Below are 10,241 nucleotides of genomic sequence, written 5' to 3'. Positions count from 1 at the left end.
GATGATTATCTTTCTACACCCCCCCACTCAGGAACACATAAAGGCAGGAAATCTTCAGCATCTCAGTGCAACTCAGCAACACCCGCCTGATCACACCATCAACCCAGCCCTGCCCTGGTGACCGCTTGATCGGATCCAACATGGCCCTGGGGGATTCTAACTCACAGAATCCCGCCTAGAGCACAGGGACAAGACAAATACAAACCTGAGGAAAGTTCCACAATGATAGGATCACTGCAGTCTCAGCACATACCTCCAAAAGATGCCACAAGCTTTGTACAGCTCCATACAACACCCTTTGTATGCAAAGGGTGGCCATTCATTTGCTCCCACAGGTGTTAACCAAATCCTACAACTCGACCCCATTCATTCTCATGTACCCTAGTTCTTCCTAAACCGGATCCCCCCTCCCTGCTGCCCTTCTTCCCTCCCTCCCTCCCTTCTGAGGTCTTGCACACCTCAGGCTGTCCCTCCTCACACCTCGGTGACCAGGTGTTTTCCAGGGGGGGCCCAGAGTGGAGGGGGGAGCTCAGGCACCTCTCCATCCACCAATCCCCCATTAGCTTTGCCCTCCAGTGTGCCACAGGGCTGCGTGTCCACGTGGCTGTACATCCCGGCCTCTTCGCCTTCTGTCTCTCGGTGGTAAAAGTAGCTGAAGTTGGATACAATGACTGGCACAGGTAAGGAAATGGTCAGCACACCAGCGATGGCGCACAGAGAGCCCACTATCTTGCCACCCACGGTGACGGGCGCCATGTCTCCATAGCCAACCGTAGTCATGGTAACCACTGCCCACCAGAAGGACTCAGGGATGCTGGTGAAATGGGTGTCCACCCGGTCAACTTCGGCAAAGTACACTGCACTGGAAAAGAGGACCACCCCGATGAAGAGGAAGAAGATGAGGAGACCCAGCTCGCGCATGGAAGCCCGAAGTGTCTGACCCAAAATCTGCAGGCCCTTTGAATGTCGAGATAGCTTGAAGATACGGAAGACACGCACCAATCGGATAACTCGCAGGATGGCCAGGGACATGGCCGGTTGACCCACCCCCCGCTGCCGGGCCAGCTCAGTGCCCAGTGCCACAAAGTAGGGCAGGATAGCCACAAAATCGATGAGATTCATCACGTTCTTGAAGAAGACTGCTTTGCTTGGGCAGGACAGCAGGCGTACGAGCAGCTCAAAGGAAAACCAACAGATGCATAGCGTCTCCACCACAAAAAATGGGTCACTGAAGGGCAAGCGAGATGGAGTTCCAGGCATGGGACTGGAGCTGTTCAGCCGAGCTGGGAACTGTAGGGAAGAAAGAGAGGTCAAGGTGGGCCAGGCCAGAGCAGGGACTCTGGGATAGCCTTATTCAGTGTTTACATTTCCCACAGACATGTCAGTAGAGACCAAAGCCCAGAGACTTGCCTTTCTTCCTTTCTTCATGATTGGTTTTTCTTCCCAGGGCCTCAGCCCTCAGCCCCACCTCCACTCCAGCTCTCTGGCTTCACGTTTGGGCATGCATGCCTCCTGCCCATCCATCCTTTTTCCATTTGTCTCTGCCAGCTGAACAGACCCTGGAGTTTTCAGACTCTCTTTTGCCCCACAGCTTCTTATTGTGTGTGTGTGTGTTCTGTAGTTAAACTCAGGGTTTGGAGGCTGTCTCTTAGCTTTTTTTCCCCTCTACCACTTGAGCCATACTTCTACTTGTGGCTTCTTTTTTTTTGTTTGTTTGTTTTTTTGGTCTGGTGGTGGGGCCTGAACTCTGGGCCTGGGCGCTGTCCCTCAGCTCTTCAGCTCAAGGCTAGCGCTCTACCACTTGAGCCACAGTGCCACTTCCAGCTTTTTTTTTCTTTCTGCTTATGTGGTGCTGAGAAATCGAACCCAGGGCCTCATGCATGCAAGGCAAGCGCTCTACCACTGAGCCACCTTCCCAGCCCTACTTGTGGCTTCTTGCTGGTGAATTGGGGGATAAGAATCTCATGGAGTTTCTTGTCTGGTTTGGCTTTGAACCGTGGTCCTCAGATCTCAACCTTCAGAGTAGTTAGGATTACAGGCATGAGCCACCAGTGCCCAGCTAACATCAATATTTTTCGTAGTTAAAATTTAAGATAAGGTTTTGCTATGGAGCATAGAGTGACCTTGAACTCCAGGTCCTTCTGCCTCAGCCATCCAAGTGCTGGGACTATGGGCATGCATCACTACACACAGCTAAAGCTTCCCTTTTTGCTGGTCTGCTTTCCTACTCCCTGCCCCAAAGACCCTCACTCTGCAGTTGGGGTTCTTACCTATTGCACCCCCACTTTCTGACAGGGCAGGTGGTCCTCTTTGGATCGTCAGGTACAGCCTTCTGCCCAGCTTTCGGGGGCAGAGTGCTAAGTCAGTACTCTGTCTTTGGGTTATCCACCCCTCTTAGCCCCTTGCCCTACTTTTTGATAGGCCAGATCTTCTAAGAGACCACCCCTCTCCATCCATGACACGCTCCTCCCCATCCAGCCCCACTTATCTCCATCCAGGCCCTGCCCATCTCCTAGGCCCCGCCCCCACTGGTCCAGGCTCTCCTCCACCCAGGTTCCACCTCTAGTCAAACAGGGCCCACCCTCCCAGCATCCAGGTGCCATTCCTCTTCACCCAGATCCCGCTGCATCTCCATCCTGGGCCCTCTCCTTTGCTGTTCAGGCCCCGCCCAACTCTAGTCAGGCTCCGCCCCTCCCCGTCCAGGCGCCGCCCGCCTCCGTCCTGGCCCCGCCCCTCACCGGGCCAGCCGCTGCTGCGGCAGCCAGGGCAGCAAGCCCGGCGTCGTCGCGATCGTCGCGGAAGTCCGGCAGCGTCTCCAGGCAGAAGACGACGATGGAGACGAGGATGACGAGCACGGAGACGACGGCCAGCACGCGCGCAGCCTGCGAGCTCTCGGGGAACTCGAAGAGCAGCCAGAGCTGTCGCGCGAAGGCGCGGCTGGGCAGGGGCCGCTCGGGCGGCACAGCGCAGCCCTCGTCCTCGCGCAGGCGCGCCAGGGCGGCGGCGCCTAGCCCGTAGAAGGCCACCTCCTCCAGGAAGACGTCGAGCGGCACGTGCGCCGGCCGCCGCAGCCGCCCGCCCGACTGGTAGTAGTACAACACCGCGTCGAAGCTGGGCCGGTGGCGATCGAAGAAGTACTCGCGGCGCGCGCCGTCGTAGAAGCGACTGCGCCGCGCCGGGTCCCCGAGCAGCGTGTCCGGGAAGCGGCCCAGCGTGCGCGCCCGCGTCTCGAAGCGCAGCCCGGCCACGTTGAGCACCAGCCGCTCGCAGCAGCCGCACGGCGGCGGGCACCGCGGCTCCATAGCGCGCGCAGCCCCGGAGACCCACGGACGGACGTGTGGCCCCGACGTCCCCGGCCCGCCGCCGCCGCCGCCGCCGCCGTCCCAGCCCCAGCCCGGTGTCCGGTGTCCGCGCGTAAAAATAGCCCGGCCCCGTGCGGCCAGGGCGCGGGGGAGGGGGCGCCGTGACCCCGGCGGGGCGGAGGGCGGCCGGGCGCCCTCTGCCGGGACTCCGGTCTTCCCCCAGCCGCGCGGCGGCTCCTGTCCCGGCCGGTCCTCATGGGGGAGTGCGGGCGGGCTTGGGGCCGGCGATCCCCAAGTCTGTCCACATTGAGGGTGTGCGGGCGGGCGTGGGGCGGCGATCCCCGCGCCTGTCCTCACTGGGGGGACGCGGGCGGCCGTGGGGCGGGCGATCCCCTGCCTGTCTGCATTGAAGGGGTGGGGGTGCGGGTGGCGGTGGGACCGGCGATCCCCGCGCCTGTCCTCATAAGGGTGCTGGCTGGCGGTGGGCCGGCGATCCCCGCACCTGTCCGCACTGAGGGCGCGCGGGTGGCGATGTGGCAGGCCCGGGTCTTTCTTTCCTTCTGTGGCCCCAGCTCTGCCTTCCTCTCCTGGGGCTCTCGGGTCTCAGGATGGCGAATCTGACCCTTCTGAGAGTCACTTACCTTTTTTGGTTCTGTTCTTTTGCTTTTTTTTTCGGAGCTGAGAACCGAACTCAGGTCTTCCACTTACCTGGAAAGTGTGGCCTTCTGCTGAGCTAAGTCCACAAGCCAGAGTCACCCCTCTCCCTACCCCCGATTCTGTCGCTGTCTGGCCACCCGGGTCTCTGTTGCGTTGGGGATGTATCTTTGTTTTTCTGGCCTTGAACTCGTCATTTTCCTGCTCAGGCTCTCTAGTGCTGAGATTACAGGTGTGTGCAATTACACGAAACCCGTTATTTGAGTACCGTTATGGGCTTGTGTTTCTGAATCCACTCCCATCCTCCTACCCTGTGGCCTCCCAGATAGTTGGGATTACAGGTGTGTACCATCACATGTACTCTGCTCAACAAATTTGTTTTACACTATTAAATTGTGCTAAATCTGTTACAGCAGCAACAGGAGAAAAAAAAAACTAATATATTAGATTCTCTTTTCCTTTTGCCTGGAGCTTGAACTCAGGGCCTGGGCACTGTCCCTGAGGTGCTTTTGCTCGAGGCTAGCATTCTACTACTTGAGCTACAGCACAACTTCCAGATTTCTTCTGGCTAAATGGAGATAAGAGTCTCAAAGACTTTCCTACTCAGGTTGGTTTTGAACTGTGATCCTCAGATCTCAGCCTCCTGAGTAGCTGGTATTACAGGCATGAGCCACCAGGACCAGGCTGCAGAGAGTGCTTGAATATCACACCCTCTTCAGTTTCCCCTAATGAGAACACCTGGCCTGAGGTGCTACATATGTTAACTGAGAGAAGCTAACATTAGTATAAGATCAATATCCAAGTCTTCCTATTTCAGGAGCCAAATCCAGAATACCAGGTTGTATTTAATTTAGTCAGTTTTCTGCAGAGACAATTTCTTAGTTTTTCTTTTTTATTTTGCTTAGTCTACATTAGTTGTACAAAGGGTGTTTCATTCAGACATTCTGCACATGTATACCATGTATCCTGAGCAAGCTCTCTTACCCCATGCCCATCTTAAAGCAAGAAAGTATCTGGACCAAGCTGGGTGTTGGTGGGTCAAGCCTGTCATTCTAGCTACTTAAGAGGCTGAGATCTGTGGATCATAGTTCATTAGCCTTGAGCTGAAGAGCTGAGAGACAGCGCCCTGGCTCAGAGTTCAAGCCCCACAACCGACAAAAAAGAAAGAAAGAATGAATGAAAGAAAGAAAGAAAAAGAAAGAAAGACAAAAAGAAGAAAGAATGAATCTGGACCATGATTACCCTCATTGTCCTCTTCCTTAGCCTCCCCCCTCCTGTACCTCTCCTCCAAAAGAGCCTATTTTACTTTCTTGTCATTCTTTTTGTTGTTGTTGTTGGCCGTAGGCCTTGAACTCAGGGACTGAGTGCTGTCCCTGAGCTCTTTTTGCTCAAGGATAGTACTCTATTACTTTGAGCCACAGCACCACCTCTGGTTTTCTGCTGGTTATTTGGAGGTAAGAATCTCACAGAGTTTCCTGCCTAGGCTGGCTTTGAACCATGATCTTCAGATCTCAGTTCAATGGAAAGTCTGTGAAATTTTTTTTTTTTTTGGGGGGGGGGTCTGGCCTGGGCTCTGTCCTTCAGCTCTTCAGCTCAAGGCTAGCGCTCTACCACTTGAGCCACAGCACCACTTCCGGCTTTTTTCTTTTTTCTTATGTGGTGCTGAGGAATTGAACCCAAGGCCTCAGGCATGCAAGGCGAGCACTCTACCACTGAGCCACCTTCCCAGCCCCGAAATGTTTTTTTAATACATTTTTTATTGTAAAAATACTGTACAGAAAGGTTACAGTTACATGAGTAAGGTAATGAGTATCTTTCCTATCGAACATTGTTACTTCCTCCTTTATTTATTTTTTTTTTGGGTCTGGTCGTGGGGCCTGAACTCTGGGCCTGGGCACTGTCCCTCAGCTCTTCAGCTCAAGGCTAGTGCTCTACCACTTGAGCCACAGCACCACTTCCGGCTTTTTTCTTTTTGCTTATGTGGTGCTGAGGAATCGAACCTAGGGCCTCAGGCATGCAAGGCAAGCGCTCTACCGCTGAGCCACCTTCCCAGCCCCTGTTACTTCCTCCTTTAGTCTGTGAAACTTTTTTTTTTTTTTTTTGGGTCCGGTCGTGGGGCCTGAACTCTGGGCCTGGGCACTGTCCCTCAGCTCATCAGCTCAAGGCTAGTGCTCTACCACTTGAGCCACAGTGCCACTTCTGGCTTTTTTCTTTTTGCTTATGTGGTGCTGAAGAATCAAACCCAGGGCCTCATGCATGTAAGGCAATAAACTACTCAGAAAAAGCCGGAAGCTGTGGCTCAAAGTGGTAGAACACTAACCTTGAGCATAAGAGCACAGGGACAGCCTGCAAGCCCGGCTTCAAGCCCCACAACAAACAACAAAAATGTGTTTATTTCATATTAAACCAGATAAACAGGACCAAATATGTGTGTATACATACTTATATGTGTATATATTTTTTTGGGGGGGGGTCTGATCATGGGGCCTGAACTCTGGGCCTGGGCGCTGTCCCTCTGCTCTTCAGCTCAAGGCTAGCGCTCTACCACTTGAGCCACAGCGCCACTTCCAGCTTTTTTTTTCATTTTGCTTATGTGGTGCTGAGGAATCGAACGCAGAGCCTCAGGCATGCAAAGCTAGTGCTCTACCACTGAGCCACCTTCCCAGCCCCATATGTGTATATTTTTATTTTTATTTTTTTTTGCCAGTTTTGGGGCTCAAACTCTGGACCTGGGCACTATCCTTGAGCTCCTTTTGTTCAAGGCTAGTACTCTACCATGGTGCCACTTCTGACTTTTTCTGTAGTACTGAGGAATCAAACTCAGGACTTCATTCACGTTAGGCAAGCACTCTACCAATAAGCCACTTTCTCAGCACTCTCTCTCTCTCTCTCTTTTTTGTAGGTTGTGGGTCTTGAGCTCTGGACCTGGGCGCTGTCCCTGAGCTCTTCAGCTTTAGGCTAATGCTCTACCACTTGAGCCACACATCACTTCTGGTTTTCTGGTAGTTTATTGGAGACAAGAGTCTCACTGAGGGGCTGGGAAGGTGGCTTGGTGGTAGAGCGCTTGCCTTGCATGCATGAGGACCTGGGTTCAATTCCTCAGCACCACATAAGAAAAAAGCCGTAAGTGGCGCTGTGGCTCAAGTGGTAGAGCGCTAGCCTTGAGCTGAAGAGCTGAGGGACAGCGCCCAGGCCCAGAATTCAGGCCCCACAACCGGACCCCCCCACAAAAAAAAAAAAAGAAAAAAGTCGGAAGTGGCGCTGTGGCTCAAGTGGTAGAGCGCTAGCCTTGAGCTGAAGAGCTGAGGGACAGCGCCCAGGCCCAGAATTCAGGCCCCATGACTGGACCCAAAAAAAAAAAAAAAAAAGAGTCTCACTGACTTTCCTGCCCAAGTTGGCTTTGAACCATGATCCTCAGATCTCAGCCTCGTAAGTAGCTAGGATTACAGGCATGAGCCGTGGCACCTAGCTTGTACTTTATTTGCAGGATGAATTCCACTGTCTGCCTTTGAGCACTCCCTGTTTTTTCTTTTCTTTTTTTTTTTTTTTGCCAGTCCTGTAGCTTGTCCCTGAGCTCTTTACTCAAGGCAAGTACTCTACCACTTGAGCCACAGCGCCCCCTCCGGCTCTTTCTTTGTATGTGTTACTGAGGAATCGAACCCAGGGCTTCATACATGCTAAGCAAGCATTCTGCCACTAAGCCACATTCCCATCCCTGACCAAATATATTAGACTAAATGCATTATGAGAATAATTTCTCCTCCTACTTCATCTTCTTAAGCCCAGAGATGAGGCCTTGTCATTTCTCAGACTAGCTGGAATTTGTCAGCTTCCAATCTTAGCCTCTGTAATAACCAGCGGGGACCAGATAATCAGCGTGGCCCCGCCGGGCTGCTGAAGGGGGCGGGGCATCGAGAGGCTAACGTCACCGCCCATTGGGCGTGTTATGCCGCCGGAGGGTGGGGCGTGCCGCCAAAAGGGGAGGGGCACAGCCTATATATAGGCTGAGCGTTCCCAGTCCTGAGGAGAGTTGGGGAAAGACTCAAGAGTCCTGGGGGGGAGCCAGAGCTAAGAAGGAGAGAAAGAAAGGAGAGGACTGGAGGGATGGGGGGGGAGAGAGACAGAGAGACAGACCTGCCGGAGTAGAGCAGAGCTAAGAAGGAGAGAAAAAAGGAGGGGAATGGAGGGGAGGGGAGAGAGAGAGAGAGAGACCTGCCAGAGTAGAGCAGAGCAGGCTATGGGGCCTCCTTGAGAGGCCATTTGTAACCTCCCTCTAGAAAGGCCTGTGGAGAGTGGAGAGGCCTGCAGAGAAGGAGGAAGGAAGGAAAAGGAAAAGCCTTCCCCTTTGGAGCTTTGGAGGTCTGAGATTTGGGGGCTTGGAGACTAATTGGTGGTTTGCAGACCAACAAATAAAGGTCAGGCTGCCCATTGGAGGCTTGGAGGTTTGGTGGTTGAGGCTGCCCTTGGCTCTTGGTATCTAGCCCAGGACAAGGTAGTCGCAGGCCCCCTTTCTGGTGAAAATAGTATAAACTTTTTTTTTTGGTCACCTTTAACCGTGCTTAGATGGATTGTGTCGCTCTTTTCAGGTCATAAGTCCTCCAAAGTACCTGGGATAACAGGTACAGGCAACCCCAGCCAGCTAGTGTGTGAAGCCTTAACTGAAATCTGGATCATATTTTTATTTTATTTATTTATTTAGTTTTTTTGGTCCAGTCGTGGGGCCTGAACTCTGGGCCTGGGCACTGTCCCTCAGCTCTTTAGCTCAAGGATAGCACTCTACCACTTGAGCCACAGCGCCACTTCTGGCTTTTTTTCTTTTTGCTTATGTGGTGCTGGGGAATCAAACCCAGTGCCTCAGGCATGCAAGGCAAGCGCTCTACCACTGAGCCACCTTCCCAGCCCTGGATCATATTGTTAAATATTGGGTTTGTTGGAAAATATGAATAAGGGTTGGGTAAACTTTCTTAGCAGTGTACATTTTTTGGTTGCACAGGAAAATGTCCATAGTATCTGTAATCCTAGCTACTCCAGAGGCTGGGATCTGAGGATTACAGTTTGAAGCCAACTCGGGCAGGAAAGTCTGTGAGACTCTTTTTTTTTTTTTTTTGGTGGTTGTGGGACCTGAAATCTGGGCTTAGGCACTGTCCTTCAGCTCTTCAGTTTAAGGCTAGTGCTCTACTATTTGAGCCATAACACCACTTGCAGCTTTTTTTGCTTATGTGGTGCTGAGGAATCGAACCCAGGGCCTCATGCATGCAAAGCAGGCACTCTACTACTGAGCCACTTTCCCAGCCCTGAAACTGGAAGTGGCACTGTGGCTCAAGTGATAGAGCCCTTGCCTTGAGCTGAAGAGCTCAAGGACAGTGCCCAGGCCCTGAGTTCAAGCCCCACAGCTGACCAAAATAATAATAATAAATATAGGAATATACACCATAGATTAGTAAACTAACTTCATCCCAACCCAGGCCATATACTGTTGCTGATAAGCCCCGCCAGGTTCTAATTTTTTTCCTACAGTAGTGGGGTTGAAGAAGATTGCTAGCCAGGTGCTCTATCACTTAAAGTCATACTCCCAGCCCCAGATTCTCTTTTTTTGGGGGGGTGTTGACTGTGGGGCCTGGGCACTGTCCCTCAGCTCAAGGCTAGCCTCTACCACTTGCCACTTGGTTTTCTGGTGATTTATTGGAGATAAGAGTCTCATGGAATTTCCTGCCTGGGTTGGCTTTGAACCACCATTCTCAGATCTCAGCCTATAGGCATGAGCCACCAGCTCATTTTATATATTCCCAGATTTTTTTTTTTTTTTGCCAGTCTTGGGGCTTGAACTCAGGGACTGTCCCTGAGCTTCTTTTGCTCAAGGCTAGCACTCTACCACTTGACCCACAGTGCCACTTCCAGCTTTTTCTGAGTATGTATTGAGGAATTGAACCCAGGGTTTCATGCATGATAGGCAAGAACTCTACCACTAAGCCACATTCCCAGCCCCAAGATTTTCTTTCAAACCTTTGTTCCAAAGCTTATTCTAGAGGCAATACTTTGTGTGAGAGAGTGTGTGTGTGTGTGAAGGTTCTGGGGCTTGAACTTAGGGCCTGGTTGCTGTTCCTGAGCTGTTTTGCTCAAGGCCAGCACTCTACCACTTAAAGACACAACTCCATTTCTGGCTTTTTGATGGTTAATTGGTGACAAGTGTCTCATAGTTTTTACCACCGAGGCTGGCTTTGAACCAGGGTTCTCAGATTTCAGCCTCCCGAGTAGCTAGGATTACAGGAGGGAAATACGGAGCCC

At 52.4% G+C, this 10,241-nt stretch overlaps 1 protein-coding gene across 1 annotated transcript; it reads right to left on the bottom strand.

Moving 5' to 3' along the window:
* Window positions 1-474: 474 nt before the first annotated feature.
* On the bottom strand, window positions 475-3,343 carry Kcna7 (potassium voltage-gated channel subfamily A member 7). Its single transcript, XM_042700532.1, has 2 exons — window positions 2,739-3,343; window positions 475-1,290 (listed from the first exon to the last, which is right to left on the bottom strand). The coding sequence occupies exons 1-2, from the start codon at window positions 3,300-3,302 to the stop codon at window positions 475-477; spliced, it is 1,380 nt and encodes a 459-aa protein (XP_042556466.1). The 5' UTR covers window positions 3,303-3,343.
* Window positions 3,344-10,241: the final 6,898 nt, after the last annotated feature.

Source organism: Dipodomys spectabilis, unplaced genomic scaffold, assembly GCF_019054845.1.
Source record: "Dipodomys spectabilis isolate Male_0828 unplaced genomic scaffold, ASM1905484v1 ptg000266l, whole genome shotgun sequence".
Taxonomy (NCBI): domain Eukaryota; kingdom Metazoa; phylum Chordata; class Mammalia; order Rodentia; family Heteromyidae; genus Dipodomys; species Dipodomys spectabilis.
This window is presented reverse-complemented; position numbering and strand designations above follow the sequence as displayed.

What these genes read in the sequence shown, in the direction of transcription:
- Kcna7 (XM_042700532.1), bottom strand. Translation starts at nt 3,302, where the DNA reads ATGGAGCCGCGGTGCCCGCCGCCGTGCGGCTGCTGCGAGCGGCTGGTG. An exon ending in CCGCAGCAGCGGCTGGCCCG is followed by an intron (nt 1,291 to 2,738) that starts GTGAGGGGCGGG and finishes TCTTCCCTACAG; the next exon opens with TTCCCAGCTCGGCTGAACAG.